Source organism: Coregonus clupeaformis, chromosome 15, assembly GCF_020615455.1.
Source record: "Coregonus clupeaformis isolate EN_2021a chromosome 15, ASM2061545v1, whole genome shotgun sequence".
In the NCBI taxonomy this organism is placed as follows: domain Eukaryota; kingdom Metazoa; phylum Chordata; class Actinopteri; order Salmoniformes; family Salmonidae; genus Coregonus; species Coregonus clupeaformis.
This window is the reverse complement of record NC_059206.1, coordinates 57,929,678-57,947,785: the sequence shown is the minus strand read 5'-3', so window position 1 is coordinate 57,947,785 and position 18,108 is coordinate 57,929,678. Positions and strand designations below refer to the sequence as shown.

General features: G+C 45.7%; 1 protein-coding gene across 2 annotated transcripts in view; it reads right to left on the bottom strand.

Annotated features, from left to right (window-relative positions):
• Positions 1-4,282: 4,282 nt before the first annotated feature.
• The window catches only part of LOC121582746 (neurogenic locus notch homolog protein 1), a 57,921-nt gene continuing 44,095 nt past the window's right edge, over positions 4,283-18,108 (bottom strand). For both annotated transcript variants that reach the window (XM_041898823.1, XM_041898824.1), the window contains 14 exons: positions 15,361-15,545; positions 14,671-14,803; positions 14,186-14,443; positions 13,929-14,041; positions 10,812-11,383; positions 10,059-10,499; positions 9,670-9,815; positions 9,155-9,368; positions 8,991-9,081; positions 8,639-8,801; positions 7,631-7,929; positions 7,226-7,373; positions 6,941-7,038; positions 4,283-6,651 (listed from right to left, as the gene is read on the bottom strand). In XM_041898823.1, coding sequence (XP_041754757.1) covers positions 5,380-6,651; positions 6,941-7,038; positions 7,226-7,373; positions 7,631-7,929; positions 8,639-8,801; positions 8,991-9,081; positions 9,155-9,368; positions 9,670-9,815; positions 10,059-10,499; positions 10,812-11,383; positions 13,929-14,041; positions 14,186-14,443; positions 14,671-14,803; positions 15,361-15,545 — 4,133 coding nt within the window. In that variant the 3' untranslated portion in view covers positions 4,283-5,379. The remainder of the gene's footprint in view (positions 6,652-6,940; positions 7,039-7,225; positions 7,374-7,630; positions 7,930-8,638; positions 8,802-8,990; positions 9,082-9,154; positions 9,369-9,669; positions 9,816-10,058; positions 10,500-10,811; positions 11,384-13,928; positions 14,042-14,185; positions 14,444-14,670; positions 14,804-15,360; positions 15,546-18,108) is intronic.

The window sequence follows — 18,108 nt, the reverse complement described above, 5'->3', positions numbered from 1 at the left end:
AGATATTCCTGTTTTTTATTTGTAATACATTTGCAAAAATTTCAAAAAAACTGTTTTTGCTTTGTCATTATGAGGTATTGTGTGTAGACTTATGAGGAAAAAAACAACTGAAAATACATTTTTGAATAAGGCTGTAACGTAACAAAATGTGGAAAAAGCAAAAGGGTCTGAATACTTTCCGAATGCACTGTATATATGACTGAGACCACCCCGTTCAAGAAAATGGATTGTTCTTACACACAGTGATTCACAAGGCTTGCTATAAAAAGCAGGCAGACAGGCATTGAGGCATTCAGTTACTGTTCGATTGTACGTTAGAATGGGCAAAACAAGTGACCTAAGCGACTTTGATAATGGTATGATCGTCGGTGCCAGGCGTGCCAGATCCAGTATCTCAGAAACGGCCGCCCTCCTGGGCTTTTCAAGCACGACAGTGTCTAGGGTTTACAGAGAACAGTGCGACAAACAAAAAACATCCAGTCAGCGGCAGTCCTGTGAGTGAAAACAGTTTGTTGATGAGAGAGTTCGAAGGAGAATGGCAAGAATCGTGCAATCTAACAGGCGGTCCACAAACAGACAAATAACGGCACAGTACAACAGTGGTGTGCAGAACGGCATTGCAGAAAGCACAACTCGGCGATCTTTGACACAGAAGGGCTATTGTAGCAGACGACCATACCGGTTTCCTCTCCTATCAGCTAAAAACAAGAAGCGGCTCCAGTGGGCACGTGACAATTGAGTAGAAAAACATTGCCTGGAACCAGTGGCTTGTATTCATGTATACCAAGGGAAGCCAGGCTTCCACAACAATTTGAACAATAAAAAAACAAAAACTAAATAATAATTGATCTTTCGTCTCTCTGTTTTCATAATTTTCTGTCAATTCGCAAGTTACTGAATCTCACCAGAGAAATCATCAGAGCGAGGGAAACAGCGCCCATGTATCTGATGCTGTCTGGAACAAAAGAGTATGACATGTTGCCGAAGTAGCATTTGATTGATTGATGCCAGCAAACTCAACTGTGGGTTGTCCTGGCACAGCAAAACACCCCCCAAGGGAGGCCAGTTTGGATTTGGCTTCACACCAATCAAATCACATCCTGAGCAAAAGGTCATCATTTTCAGAAAAATGTGTCTTAATTCTCTGTACAGGCCAATGATTATGATGGCGATTCTGACCTAACCATAAATTAATATATTGTGCCACTGGCCTGAGACGATTGAAGTTCAATATGTAGCCTAGATGTAGCCTAGTAGGCTCAAGTTAACTAGCTAGCTAACTTAGCTAGTTCATTATTTACCATGCGAGGAAGTTAGGCTAGTAAGCATTTTAGCTAGGTAGCCAATGAAAAAAAGTAAAAGCGAACAGACTGTTTTGCCAACATGAAAGAGAGGAGGACGGCATTGTCGTTCAACCCCAAACAATGGTTTTCACGCACGTGCACTCACACACACAAATCAGTCCCATGGACAGCCACATGATATTTAGCAACATTGATTGGGCTATGTTTTTCTTCTTCTGTGTATTAAAGTAAGCCTATATAGTCTTGTTGATTTAATTATGTTTAAATGTTTAAGTTGAAATGGTGCTAAAATAACAGAGGCCTGTTGTCTTTGTGCTGAGTTGCTGTAAACCGCCGTGGTTCTAAATCAGCAGTTGTTTAGTAAACTGTCAAAAACATTAACTTGCTTGACAATGCTGCAGGTCATATTTTGTTACATGCAATATTTGCTTTGTGGACTTCACCGGACAGATGTTGCTCTCCGGTTTTGTGATGAAACAAACATATGTGTAGTTGAATTTATTCCTCCACTGTGTAACTGTCTTTTTTTGTCATGGCCTTATTGTATATCACGGTGGCATATGAACGAATGGGTTATAGAGGAAACAACGGTTTATATCAAACATACAGTAAGGGAAAAAAGTATTTGATCCCCTGCTGATTGTGTACGTTTGCCCACTGACAAAGACATGATCAGTCTATAATTTTTATGGTAGGTCTATTTTAACAGTAAGAGACAGAATAACAACAACAAAAAATCCAGAAAAACGCATGTCAAAAATGTTATAAATTGATTTGCATTTTAATGAGGGAAATAAGTATTTGACCCTTTCTCAATCAGAAAGATGTCTGGCTACCAGGTGTCTTTTATACAGGTAATGAGCTGAGATTAGGAGCACACTCTTAAAGGGAGTGCTCCTAATCTCAGTTTGTTACCTGTATAAAAGACACCTGTCCACAGAAGCAATCAATCAATCAGATTTCAAACTGTCCAACATGGCCAAGACCAAAGAGCTCTCCAAGGATGTCAGGGACAAGATTGTAGACCTACACAAGGCTGGAATGGGCTACAAGACCATCGCCAAGCAGCTTGGTGAGAAGGTGACAACAGTTGGTGTGATTATTCGCAAATGGAAGAAACACAAAATAACTGTCAATCTCCCTCGGCCTGGGGCTCCATGCAAGATCTCACCTCGTGGAGTTGCAATGATCATGAGAATGGTGAGGAATCAGCCCAGAACTACACGGGAGGATCTTGTCAATGATCTCAAGGCAGCTGGGACCATAGTCACCAAGAAAACAATTGGTAACACACTACGCCGTGAAGGACTGAAATCCTGCTGCGCCCGCAAGGTCCCCCTGCTCAAGAAAGCACATACACAGGGCCGTCTGAAGTTTGCCAATGAACATCTGAATGATTCAGAGGAGAACTGGGTGAAAGTTTTGTGGTCATTATCAACTCACCTCGCCGTGTTTGGAGGAGGAGGAATGCTGCCTATGACCCCAAGAACACCATCCCCACCGACAAACATGGAGGTGGAAACTATGCTTTGGGGGTGTTTTCTGCTAAGGGAACAGGACAACTTCACAGAATCAAAGCGACGATGGACGGGGCCATGTACCGTCAAATCTTGGGTGAGAACCTCCTTCCCTCAGTCAGGGCATTGAAAATGGGTCGTGGATGGGTATTCCAGCATGACAATGACCCAAAACACACGGCCAAGGCAACAAAGGAGTGGCTCAAGAAGAAGCACATTAAGGTCCTGGAGTGGCCTAGCCAGTCTCCAGACCTTAATCCCATAGAAAATCTGTGGAGGGAGCTGAAGGTTCGAGTTGCCAAACGTCAGCCTCGAAACCTTAATGACTTGGAGAAGATCTGCAAAGAGGAGTGGGACAAAATCCCTCCTGAGATGTGTGAAAACCTGGTGGCCAACTACAAGAAACGTCTGACCTCTGTGATTGCCAACAAGGATTTTGCCACCAAGTACTAAGTCATGTTTTGCAGAGGGGTCAAATACTTATTTCCCTCATTAAAATGCAAATCAATTTATAAGATTTTTGACATGCGTTTTTCTGGATTTTTTTGTTGTTATTCTGTCTCTCACTGTTCAAATACACCAACCATTAAAATTATAGACTGATCATGTCTTTGTCAGTGGGCAAACTTACAAAATCAGCAGGGGATAAAAATAATTTTTTCCCTCACTGTAGGTTGTAATTTGGCTTTTTTACTGGTTTGGCTTGCCCAGTGATTTTACCCACGCACCGCTACTGCCTGGAACATGACAGCGAGTTCAGTTTACTTGAGTGGCCTGTGCAGTCCCCAGACCTCAACCCAATAGAGCATCTTTCAGATGGATAGAACGGGCTGTTCGCAGCATGAATGTACCGCCATCCAATCTGCAGCAACTGCTTGATGCCATCGTGTCAGCATGGACCAACATCCCTGTGGAATGTTTCAGACACCTTGTAGAATGCTCCGAATAATTCAGGCTGTTTATGGAGGCAAAGGGGGGTCCGACCCAGGTATACCTAGTAAACTGTGAATATCCTTTGTCTCTGTGTGTCTGTCAGAAACAGTAATGCAGTGCCAAGTTGACTCATAACCCGCAGTCGGGTTTAGGGTCATCAAATATTGTGTGGATGAAGGGAGGGTGGGTGGTGGGTGGGTTGAATAAAGAGAAAAAAATGCATTTCCCCCTTACTAGCTCTGACTTTGCTGATAGCTACTTTGAGGAAAAATGTACTTACTATGACTGTGATATGTGGTTGTCCCAGCTAGCTATCTTAAGATGAATGCACTAACTGCATTTATCAGTCCCATCAGGTAGCCTGATTTCAGATGTGTCCATGTAAACAGGATTATTAGGGAAATCGTTCTTCTTGCAAAGCATGTAAACGTTCTAATCTAACTATTTTATTAATCTGACTACCCACAATAATCACATTATTGTGTGCATGTAACGTTAATAAAGAATACAAAAATAAATCCATAACTGTAAGCTTAACAGTGCCCTTTATTGAATCAAGATGATATTTCACAACTCATTTTTGACAGGAAATACCTTTTGTTTGCAAACTTTGCATGTACATACACTTTTGAATTACATTAATTAAACACTTATCTCTGATCTAGTTTATAAACGTGACACCTAAACCATGCTCCCCACAAAGCGCAGGTGATGTCAAACACACAAGAAGAACTTCCACAAAAAGCATCCTCGATTTAGAGGACACTCACTGGGAATCTCACCAAACATTACATATTTTCCTTCAAAGAAGCAAAATAACCGTGACACACCATTGTAGAATAAGGCATGTGTAAGATGTAATTTGTCTTTAACCCAGCTTACCGTTGCACTTTCAGTTAACACAGTTTCCCAGACGGACTCAACAGATGAGGAACAGAAGATACTACCGCTCGTTGTTTAATAAAAAAAATCTGATTAAGTAATCTGGTCCCATTCAAATCCCCCAAACTCATTTTACCGCAGACACCAACCGTTTAACTGACAGGGGTGGCATTTTGGACACATTTTAAGACACAGGTTCGATCATCCATCCTCTAGTACATACTCAGTGTTAAGACTTAATGAATTGTAGTTCAGTAACAAACTTGCTTCAGTTAAAAAATAAGAGGTTATACATCTAATCAATTAATACTGGAACTTTTACAACAAAATATATATTATACAAAGCATCATAATGACAATGCACTCCCAAAATAAAACAGTGAAAATTGGTGCACGATCCAGTGATGAGAGCAACATAAGACACCAATAAGTCAGTAGTCTCAGTCACAGTAGATAGACATACTCCTTTCCTGACCCCCGTCCAGTCTCCCCGCACACACAGCCCAGGTTCCCTTCCAATTTTTTTTACGCATAAATATAAAAGCATCTTCTTTATATCATGTCAAAAAAGTACATAAATAAATACAAATAAAAACAGTTATTGTCGTTAGTATAAAAATTGGTAATAAAAAAGGAGAATCTTCAGTCAGGTCAGCTGTCTTATCCTTTGTCCATTTAAAAGTATTTTTTGTTTTGTTTTCCTATTGACGAGTTCTTCTGTCCATTGTCCTCTGTGACCCACTCTACTTAAACTGGTTAGGGATAAGGCCCATCTGAGAATGCAAACTCATTGGTGGACTGGAGATGCCCTCTGACCAATCAGACATATTGGAATGTGGAGAGGAGCTGGACCATTGGTCAGGGGATCCGGGGGAGGGAGTTAGAAAGGGGTGGTCAGGCACCTGCAGCTGGTGATTGGGTGTGTTGTCCATAGGGCTGGAATAGCTGTGCTGGGAGGGTGGGGTGAGGAACTGTGTGCCGAGAATCTGGGTCTCCTGGGGGAGGATGGTGTGGATAGCGACCGAGCGGCCTGCCCCGTTGCCTTGCTGCAGGTCCGAGCCGCTCAGCTCGCTGCTCAGGAAGCTCTGGCTCAGGACCTGGCCGGCTGTGGTGGAGTTGGAGTTCTGATGCTGGAGCTGTGGGTTCTGCCGGGAGTGCATCTGCTGCATGAGGTGGGGCGGCGTGCCCAGATGACTGGTCTGCAGGCCCTGGTAGCCCATGATCCTGGACAGGGTGGCGGTGGGGACCCCGTGGAGGGGAGCCATCATGGGAAGGCCTTGGTTGAAGCCGCCCTGCTGCCCGAGACCCGGGTGCATCCTGGAGTGCCAATCACACTGTCCTCTACCCCCAGCGCCGCCCATGGCCATAGTGATGGTTCCCTGGCTGCCGGGGCTGGAAACGGGCAGGTGGGACAGGCGGGGAGGGTTCGGGTCAAAGGGCATACGCCCAATGTCCTGCCCCTTGCCCATGCCCATGCCCATCTGACCCAGGTGGCTGTCTCCACTGCCTTGCAGGTGGTTGAACGACATGGGCGGAGACTGCTGGAATGGCGACGTCATCGGCGGCGACGCCACGTCGGACAGGTACCCGTGGGGCGACTCCTGGGAGTCGACGGGCGAGAGGACGGCCGAGCTGTCCAGCAGACTGCCCTTCCCGTCCAGGGACTTCTTCTTCCGTATCCTCATATCTTTGCCGCCGTCCTTCCCTCCAAAGCCTGGCTTGCGGACCTTCTTGCCCAAGGCGGTGGGCTTGAGGCTGCCCAGGTATCCGTTGGGGGAGCACAGAGGTGGGGACAGGCTGGTGGCGCTCAGGGTCCCATTATGGAGCCCTGGGCTCCTCACCAGGTTGTACTCATCGAGCAGATGGATGATGTCATGGTGCATTCGCTCCTGGGCGATGTCCCGGGGCAGCTGGTCCAGGTGGTCGGTGATCTCGCGGTTGGCAAAGTGCTCCAGCAGCACCTTGGCCGTCTCGTAACTGCCTTCTCTGGCTGCCAGAAAGAGAGGAGTTTCCTCCTAGAGAGACAGCAAACAGTGAGTGAGAAAATGTTTTAATACAATACTTTATTTTACATTCGATTGTGATTATTCTTTGATCCCCTGAACAATGGTGGCATTTACTGGAATGACATTGCACAATGAGCTTTTAGTATATTCCTCAACATTTCGAAATACACCATTGAGCATGTAACAATTACACACATAACAACTACACAAGTTGGCAAGTAGTAGTTTCACTAGTGTGTCAACTAGTGTGAGATGTAAGAGCCATGTTTGTGTGAGATGTGTGAGCCATGTTTTTCACCTTGTTGTTCTGCATGTCTTTGTTGGCGCCATTCTTCAGCAACACCATGGCAGCATCCACGTTGTTGACAGCTGAAGCCCAATGAAGGGCAGATTTACCTGGAGAAAAAAATAAAAAAAATAAAAGGAATGATGATTTAATACAAATTCAAATAACCTGCAAATTCCTAGACCATGAGGGCTACAGTCCATGAAGATGGGTCAGCCGGTTAAGGGCAAATTCCATTAGTACACTGTGTGGGAGATATGATGTGAATACAACCAAAGTAAAATCTGTGTAACCTACCAAAGTCATCGATGGCGTTGGCATCAGCATGGCAGTTAATAAGCTCATCCACCATGCCTTCCACAGCCAATCGGGCGGCCAGGATCAGAGGAGTCGTTCCGTCATGCATGCGGGCGTCAAGATCAGTGGCCCGATTCCGGATGAGAATCTGAACGAAAAGACAGACACCTTTAGTGAACATGTACAGTACAGGCTAAATCTGAGAGCAAAGTCCAAATGCTTAACTGGTAATAGGGAATGCTACATATGGCATTGTATATAATATCATTTTCAATTCACGTAAATGCACCTTTTTGCACATGCTTTAGAAAAGCATTTTGATAGTCCACAAATGAAAAGTGGCATATAAAATGAATGTATTTATTAATTCAAAGGAGCACTACTACTAGAGTACTGTAGTAGTACCTGGAAGACTCCCTGTGCGTCTGCGGCCACGGCGGCGTGCAGCGGAGTGCGCCCCATGTTGTCCTGGACGTTGGCGTCGGCCGTGGACTCCAGCAGTCGCTTGGCGGCGTCGGAACGGGCGTAGCGGGCGGCTAGGTGAAGAGCGGTCTCACCCGTGCGGTCCGTCTGGTTGTGCAGGTTGGCGCCCTGGTAGATGAAGTCAGAGATGATCTCAGCCGAAGGGTCCTCCTCCTCCTCACTGTTCCCAATCTCCAGGCCTCCTCCGCTGCACGATGCGATCATTAGAGGAGTGAAACCGTCTGAGAGAGGGATGGACGGAGAGATGGATGGAGGGAGAGAAAGGGTGGTAGATAGAGAAAAAAATAAACACACATTAGGACCGAGGGGAAATACTTTATTTAAACGGAATGGCATGGAGTGGCACTCCAGACTCCTTTTCACCTCATTTAACACCTGATTTACTTAACAAAAGGCACATCTCAATAGGTGGGCGTGGGGGTATGGGCCTTTGCTCTTTTGTTTTCGTTATTGCTCCTCTATTGTCCCTCAAGCAAGGGTGGAGGCCAATGACATCACAAATTCCCATCAGACCAACTCCTTGAATGCCCTACTCCTTGAAGTTTGCAGTTGTGTCTAAAAAACATTATTTAGCTCATAACATATTTATTTACCCTTTAGTGTGTGCACTTTAATTTATTTATACTTGGGATATCCCATTTCAACAGGAAAAGGTATGTTTTTTTAATCACTGGAGGACATCTTTAATGTTACTTCTACATTTACATTTTACATTTTAGTCATTTAGCAGACGCTCTTATACAGAGCGACTTACAGTTAAGTGAGTGCATACATTTTCATACTGGCCCCCTGTGGGAATCGAACCCACAACCCTGGCATTGCAAGCGCCATGCTCTACCAACTGAGCTACACGGGACAAGTCATGTGACAAGGGGGGTATGCCAGAGAGAGAAGAGAGAAAAAATTGAGAAGAGAGAGATCCTCACACACCTGGGCCTCGGACATTGACGTCCATGCAGTCATTCTCGATCTCTCCCTGTGGAGGCGTGGGGGCGATGGAAGGGATCCGCAGGTCAGCCGCGTCCAGGTGCTGCTGGGTCCATTGTCTGTGGTCAGTGCGGTCATCCAGGTCCAACATGGCCGGCTCCTCCAACTAACACAGAGACAAACATGGTCCATCAACTACCGTACAATCCCTGTGACCACACAATACACATTATGCAGGCAAAGGCAATTATCTGTTTATGTATTTAACATTAATTCAACAATTTCCAGATGTGTACACTATTTTATACATTTAGTGGTTGTACATGGTCTGTGTAGGTTTCAGATGATCTCTTACCCTAAAGCGTCTAGAGTCTGGCTCCTCCTCTCCCCACAATCCATTCTGGCTGTCGTCCATCAGAGAAATGTCCAAAATGTTCTTCAGTGGCCTGATGGACATAGGAAAGACCAGTTAGATAAGCCACACATGAAACACACACACGCACGCACAGACACACTTACTTGAGTCCCACAGAGTCCTCTCCTACGGGCTCTCTGCGTTTCTTCTTGCTGGGCTCAGACACTTTGAAGCCCTCAGGGAACCAGAGCTGTCCGTGCTCCCGTCGGCGTTTACGCGACACCAGCACCCCCAGGCAGATGAAGCCCAGCACAGCCAGCCCCAGGAACACCACGTACATGGGGTATAGCTCAGAGGATGCAGGGGTGGGCTGCACACCTGGGAGAGAGGGGCAGGGAGAGTACAGCATGTCAGAATGGGGTTACGACTCTTGTACTATGTATGTAATGTTTATGTGCTCTACGTATGTCTATGTGAATATCTGTATATTGGCATGCTGTATGACACAGACATTTTTCCTAATGGATACAAATAAAGTGACCATCATCATCATCTAAATCACAAGCATTAAAGTAGTTATTGGTCTATTTTCATACTTTCATACAGTCATATTTTATGAGAGAGAGATTTTTGAATGGAGAGTATTTCAGCTGGAGAGATACTGTATGTTGGTACTTACTGGTGACGGCCTCAATGTAAGGAACATTGAGATTCCCGCTGGAGGCCAGTGCTCCCAGGAACGCGGCGACGTCGGTGGCGCTCTGGAAGCATTCCGTGGACTGCTGGTAGCACTGGCGGTTATCAATCTCCAGGTATACCACCGACCTACCAGAAAAGGGGAGAGTTAATTCGACCAATAAGAGGGAAGGAAAGGATTCACTTGAACAATCAAGTCCTCTTCTGACTCTCCTCTCTAATATCAAATCTAAGGACAATTCTGTGGAAAGACTGAACAAGTAATGTCTGAGTGAGTGAGTGAGCAAGCGACTGTGGGTGCATTTGTGTGTGTATCATTGAATGCGTGTTACTGAGCAATGTATAACAAAGTGAACAAGTGTGTGTACCTACCCTTTGACCTGCATGAGGTCCAGCTCGCGGCGCCGGCGGGGAGGGTTTACCATGGACTCCACGCTCTCCTTCACCTGGCCCAGCATGTTGGCCGGCACGACCGCCCAGTCGGGCCAGCTGTCGGTGGAACGCTTCATGTTGTGCTTGGCCAGCTCCTGCTCGCTGCCGTAGTAGGGGAACACCATGGGCTCTCCGTTGGCGTCGCGCCGGAACACCACGTTGGTGTGTAAAACGGTGCTGAGCTCACGGAGGAACGTGGAAAAACCATTTTTTAACTGCTCGGGAGGGATGTGGACCACAAGGACGAGGTGGCCGTCAGCTAGCTTCTCGGGCATGTTGTTGGCGCAGTCCAGGCCGTCCCACTCGCACTCTGCGTTGTTACAGCCCTGGTCGCAGTGGCCGTCCGCGTAGTGGTCCTTACAGTACTGGTCATACAGTGGGCTGGGGAGAGAGAGCATTAACATGGTCAACATTAGGATTAGCACTTAAGTTAACTAAGGCCAGAGGAATTGGATGAGGTAGGAATGTAGAAAGTAGGTAGATTAGAAAAGATTGCTTGGATATGTAGACTCGTAAGGAGTTGGAAGTAGACAATGTTCATCATTCTTACAAACACAACATATCATCATCCTTCTTTCATGGTTTAATATGTTTTAATAATCATCTGAGAGTGAAATAGGTTTGAGACTGGGCATAGTGAGATAGTGAGAGGTTGAGATGGAACAGACATATTCGAGGCGGACTGAGACTCACTTGCACTGTCCCTCCTGTCCCTGGCAGTCGAAGCCGTCGTAGAGACACCCAGGGCTGTTGCACTGCTCGTCGCACTTCCCGTCGTTGAAGTACCGCCAGCACTGCAGCGCCGCCGAGCAGTTCTGCCATGGGTCATCGAAGTTGAGCGAGCAGTCGCCGCCGTCCCAGCCGCAGGCGTGGTTGTTGCACAGCGAGTCACAGATGTGGTTGCCCGCCCACTCGTCGCACTGCGGGATCTCGCAGCTCACCTCCACCTCGGGTGGTGGCGTAATATCCCGGCCGAACCCACCGGGAAAGGAGTAATCAAGGATGTGACAGAGCAGGCCATTGAAGTTGTTGGGGCAGCTGCAGTGGAAGAAGGGTGCGTCAGGGGTGCTCTGGCAAGTGCCCTCGTTGTAGCAGGGGTTGACGTTGCAGGGGCTGTCCGTGGGAGTCTGGCACTCAGGGCCGGTAAAAGCGGCGGGGCACAGGCAACGAGGGCTCAGGTGGCCGGAGACACAGGTGCCACCATTTCTGCAGCTGAGGCTGCCACAGAAGCGTGAGTCATACTCGCAGGAGGAGCCTGTGTAGCCCTGGAGAGAAACACACAGAGATGGGTCAGATGAGGTTGTACCTTAAAACAGTCTGTTGGCACACACGTTTACTTTGCATCGCCAAACCGCTCCCTTTCCACAAAGATATACAAAAAAGAGACAAAGTTAATCAAACACATACAGTGGGGGAAAAAAGTATTTAGTCAGCCACCAATTGTGCAAGTTCTCCCACATAAAAAGATGAGAGAGGCCTGTCATTTTCATCATAGGTACACGTCAACTATGAAAGACAAATTGAGGGAAAAAAATCCAGAAAATCACATTGTAGGATTTTTAATGAATTTATTTGCAAATTATGGTGGAAAATAAGTATTTGGTCACCTACAAACAAGCAAGATTTCTGGCTCTCACAGACCTGTAACTTCTTCTTTAAGAGGCTCCTCTGTCCTCCACTCGTTACCTATATTAATGGCACCTGTTTGAACTTGTTATCAGTATAAAAGACACCTGTCCACAACCTCAAACAGTCACACTCCAAACTCCACTATGGCCAAGACCAAAGAGCTGTCAAAGGACACCAGAAACAAAATTGTAGACCTGCACCAGGCTGGGAAGACTGAATCTGCAATAGGTAAGCAGCTTGGTTTGAAGAAATCAACTGTGGGAGCAATTATTAGGAAATGGAAGACATACAAGACCACTGATAATCTCCCTCGATCTGGGACTCCACGCAAGATCTCACTCCGTGGGGTCAAAATGATCACAAGAACGGTGAGCAAAAATCCCAGAACCACACGGGGGACCTAGTGAATGACCTGCAGAGAGCTGGGACCAAAGTAACAAAGCCTACCATCAGTAACACACTACGCCGCCAGGGACTCAAATCCTGCAGTGCCAGACGTGTCCCCCTGCTTAAGCCAGTACATGTCCAGGCCCGTCTGAAGTTTGCTAGAGTGCATTTGGATGATCCAGAAGAGGATTGGGAGAATGTCATATGGTCATATGAAACCAAAATATAACTTTTTGGTAAAAACTCAACTCGTCGTGTTTGGAGGACAAAGAATGCTGAGTTGCATCCAAAGAACACCATACCTACTGTGAAGCATGGGGGTGGAAACATCATGCTTTGGGGCTGTTTTTCTGCAAAGGGACCAGGACGACTGATCCGTGACTCCTGAGTGGCGCAGTGGTCTAAGGCACTGCATCGCAGTGCTAACTGTGCCACTAGATCCTGGTTCGAATCCAGGCTCTGTCGCAGCCGGCCGCGACCGGGAGACTCATGGGCGGCGCACAATTGGCCCAGCGTCGTCCAGGGTAGGGGAGGGAATGACCGGCAGGGATGTAGCTCAGTTGACAGAGCATGGCGTTTGCAACGCCAGGGTTGTGGGTTCGATTCCCACGGGGGGCCAGTATTAAAAAAAATATATATATATATATGTATTCACTAACTGTAAGTCGCTCTGGATAAGAGCGTCTGCTAAATGACTAAAATGTAAATGTAAAGGAAAGAATGAATGGGGCCATGTATCGTGAGATTTTGAGTGAAAACCTCCTTCCATCAGCAAGGGCATTGAAGATGAAACGTGGCTGGGTCTTTCAGCATGACAATGATCCCAAACGCAACGAAGGAGTGGCTTCGTAAGAAGCATTTCAAGGTCCTGGAGTGGCCTAGTCAGTCTCCAGATCTCAACCCCATAGAAAATCTTTGGAGGGAGTTGAAAGTCTGTGTTGCCCAGCGACAGCCCCAAAACATCACTGCTCTAGAGGAGATCTGCATGGAGGAATGGGCCAAAATACCAGCAACAGTGTGTGAAAACCTTGTGAAGACTTACAGAAAACATTTGACCTGTGTCATTGCCAACAAAGGGTATATAACAAACTATTGAGAAACTTTTGTTATTGACCAAATACTTATTTTCCACCATAATGGGTGGAATTTTGTGTATGGGTGGTCCTCTGTAGCTCAGCTGGTAGAGCACGGCGCTTGTAACGCCAAGGTAGTGGGTTCGATCCCCGGGACCACCCATACACAAAAAATGTATGCACGCATGACTGTAAGTCGCTTTGGATAAAAGTGTCTGCTAAATGGCATATTATTTATTATTATAATTTGCAAATAAATTCATAAAAAATCCTACAATGTTATTTTCTGGAATTATTTTTCTCATTTTGTCTGTCATAGTTGACGTGTACCTATGATGAAAATTACAGGCCTCTCTCATCTTTTTAAGTGGGAGAACTTGGTGGCTGACTAAATACTTTTTTCCCCCACTGTAAATAATTATGCTAAATGAGATGCTAAATTGTGGATGGAAATACAGAGGGAGCCAGGGGCTACGTCAAAAATGTCACCCTGTTCCCTTTTGCTCTATATGGGGAATATGTTGCCATTATGGCCAGGGTGAATTTAGAGTTTGTGTTCTGGTCAGTGGTGTGTGGCTCGGTTGGTAGAGCAAGGCGCTTGCAATGCCAGGGTTGTGGGTTCGATTCACACGGGGACCATTACAAAAATGTATGCACTCACAACTGTAAATCGCTCTGGATGAGAGTGTCTGTTAAATGACTCAAATGTAAATGTGCTCACCGGTGGGCATTTGCAGATGAATCCATCGGGGTTGTTACTGGCCACTGCACACGATCCTCCGTTCCTACACGGTCTCCCCTTACAGCCGTCAAACACCTTGTCACAGCGCTGGCCTGGAGTTGAGAGGGAGAACAATGTCTGTTATTTATGTACATTACAAATGTGTGGACAATGTTTTTTTTTGCATTGTTGTGTCAAATCTGTCATAAACACAGAATAATCCAATTTATTTTAGGTGCGTAGGGTATGGTCAGTACCTGTGTATCCAGTGCGACACTCGCAGCGGTAGCTGTTGGTGAGCTGGACACAGTTGTAGGAGCCTCGCGGGTCGCAGGGGTCCGACAGGCACTCGTTGACGTCACCCTCGCAGCGCTCCCCTACGTAGCCAGCGGGACACATGCAGTGGTAGCCCCCCACTCTGTCCACACACTGACCCTTGTTGAAACACTTGGGCTCGTTGGTCAGAGGGTCCATAGAGGGGTTGCAGTCGTCCAGGTTGATCTCACAGTGAATGCCTGGGGAAGGGGTGGGCTGAGGATTAGGTGGAATTCAGTATAGAAATAGAATTACATGCATCTAATTCTATGTAATTTAGCATAGAGCTCCTCTTAGTCTACTACCGAATGGAAATACATGAATAATATGCTGCTACTAACTGTTCTGTGCTTGTTTTTCAGTGGTAGACTGATGAGAGATTTTTATGAGATTGCCTTTGTGTGTGTGTGCATGCGCTAGTGTGTACCTTGTGTTCCTCTGGGACAGGAGCATTTGTAGGTATTGATGAGGTCGATGCAGGTGCCCCCGTGCTGACATGGCTGAGACAGACATTCGTTGATCTCCTTGGAGCAGTTCACCCCGTGGTAGCCAGGAAGACACTGACAGAGACAAACCAGACCAAAACCATTCAAATACCAGAGAAATTAAGTACTATCTTATCTGACACATGATTCAAGATACCTAACATTGCTCTACTTTCACACTGTTCTAATATCAAGTGTATAGACCAGGTCTTGAGTAGGGTTGCAAAATTCAGGAAACGTTCAATAAATTCCCAGATTTTCCAGAAATCCTGGTTGGAGGATTCCGGATTTCCTGCTTATTCCCTCCTGATTCCTCCAAACAGGATTTCTGGAAAATCTGGTAATTTATTGAAAGTTTCCGGAATATTGCAACCCTACTCAAGGGAGACCTGGTCCATACACTTGATATTAGAACAGTGTGAAAGTAGAGCAATGTTAGGTATCTTGAATTTTGACACCCTACCCTTGAGAGAAAGAGAGATTATACTGTAGCACACCAAGTGGCGGGGCTGTCGTTGTTGTTGTGCTTGGAATTACGGAGTGGGCCTTTAATTGCATAAATTAAGGATAACGTATTAATAATAATTTATGTGTTTGTGTTGATTCAGATTTGCTAGCTAGAGCATATATACCTCACAGCTGTACCCTCCCAGGTAGTCTGTGCAGGTGGCACCGTTCTGGCAAGGGTTGGGGGAGCACTCGTCCACCTGTTCCTGGCAGTAGCTGCCCGTGTAGCCCGCCTGGCAGCGGCAGTAGTGGGTGTTGCCAGCATCCAGACACTGGCCCGAGTTACGACACAGGTGAGCCACCTCCACACCTTCAGACAAGAGGGGGGTGTATACATATATATGTAGCATACACATATGTACACACACACACACAGCATAAAAAGCACACAAACATGTTCTTACCATCCCCTAACCATCCTGTATTGGTCAATTTTACATGCAAAATTGGATCTTTGTCTGCTTGGCCTAGAGATGGTCAGAACGATTTGTGCTCTGTCTCGACTAAATTAACTGTCTAATAGTTAGATACAGTGCCTTCAGAAAGTATTCATACTCCTCCACTTACAGTGGGGGAAAAAAGTATTTAGTCAGCCACCAATTGTGCAAGTTCTCCCACTTAAAAAGATGAGAGAGGTCTGTCATTTTCATCATAGGTACACATCAACTATGACAGACAAAATGAGAAAAAGAAATCCAGAAAATCACATTGTAGGATTTTTTATGGATTTATTTGCAAATTATGGTGGAAAATAAGTATTTGGTCAATAACAAAAGTTTCTCAATACTTTGTTATATACCCTTTGTTGGTAATGACACAGGTCAAACGTTTTCTGTAAGTCTTCACAAGGTTTTCACACACTGTTGCTGGTATTTTGTCCCATTCCTCCATGCAGATCTCCTCTAGAGCAGTGATGTTTTGGGGCTGTCGCTGGGCAACACGGACTTTCAACTCCCTCCAAAGATTTTCTATGGGGTTGAGATCTGGAGACTGGCTAGGCCACTCCAGGACCTTGAAATGCTTCTTACGAAGCCACTCCTTCGTTGCCCGGGCGGTGTGTTTGGGATCATTGTCATGCTGAAAGACCCAGCCACGTTTCATCTTCAATGCCCTTGCTGATGGAAGGAGGTTTTCACTCAAAATCTCACGATACATGGCCCCATTCATTCTTTCCTTTACACGGATCAGTCATCCTGGTCCCTTTGCAGAAAAACAGCCCCAAAGCATGATGTTTCCACCCCCATGCTTCACAGTAGGTATGGTGTTCTTTGGATGCAACTCAGCATTCTTTGTCCTCCAAACACGACGAGTTGAGTTTTTACCAAAAAGTTCTATTTTGGTTTCATCTGACCATATGACATTCTCCCAATCCTCTTCTGGATCATCCAAATGCACTCTAGCAAACTTCAGACGGGCCTGGACATGTACTGGCTTAAGCAGGGGGACACGTCTGGCACTGCAGGATTTGAGTCCCTGGCGGCGTAGTGTGTTACTGATGGTAGGCTTTGTTACTTTGGTCCCAGCTCTCTGCAGGTCCTTCACTAGGTCCCCCCGTGTGGTTCTGGGATTTTTGCTCACCATTCTTGTGATCATTTTGACCCCACGGGGTGAGATCTTGCGTGGAGCCCCAGATCGAGGGAGATTATCAGTATGTCTTCCATTTCCTAATAATTGCTCCCACAGTTGATTTCTTCAAACCAAGCTGCTTACCTATTGCAGATTCAGTCTTCCCAGCCTGGTGCAGGTCTACAATGTTGTTTCTGGTGTCCTTTGACAGCTCTTTGGTCTTGGCCATAGTGGAGTTTGGAGTGTGACTGTTTGAGGTTGTGGACAGGTGTCTTTTATACTGATAACAAGTTCAAACAGGTGCCATTAATACAGGTAACGAGTGGAGGACAGAGGAGCCTCTTAAAGAAGAAGTTACAGGTCTGTGAGAGCCAGAAATCTTGCTTGTTTGTAGGTGACCAAATCTTATTTTCCACCATAATTTGCAAATAAATTCAATTTATTAGAATTTTTTTTCTCAATTTGTCTGTCATAGTTGACGTGTACCTATGATGAAAATTACAGGCCTCTCTCATCTTTTTAAGTGGGAGAACTTGCACAATTGGTGGCTGACTAAATACTTTTTCCCCCACTGTATTCCACATTTTGTTGTGTGAATTAAAAATGGATAATAAAAAAAAATCTCACCCATATACACACACAATACCCCATAATGACGAAATCAAAACATGTTTTTAGAAATGTTTGCAAATTTATTGAAAATGAAATACAGAAATATTTAAAATTACATACAGTGAGGGAAAAAAGTATTTGATCCCCTGCTGATTTTGAAGCAGCTCTTGCTGCTGGTGACTCTCAGATCCACCTCTACGCAGACGACACCATTTTGTATACATCTGGCCCTTCATTGGACACTGTGTTAACAAACCTCCAAACGAGCTTCAATGCCATACAACACTCCTTCAGTAGCCTCCAACTGCTCTTAAAAACTAGTAAAACTAAATGCATGCTCTTCAATCGAACGCTGCTGGCAGCCGCCCACCCGACTAGAATCACCACTCTCGACGGGTCTGACCTAGAGTATGTGGACAACTACAAATACCTAGGTGTCTGGTTAGACTGTAAACTCTCCTTCCAGACTCACATTAAGAATCTCCAATCCAAAGTTAAATCTAGAATCGGCTTCCTATTTCGCAACAAAGCCTCCTTCACTCATGCTGCCAAACATGCCCTCGTAAAACTGACTATCCTACCGATCCTTGACTTCGGCGATGTCATTTACAAAATAGCCTCCAACACTCTACTCAGCAAATTGGATGTAGTCTATCACAGTGCCATCCGTTTTGTCTCCAAAGCCCCATACACTA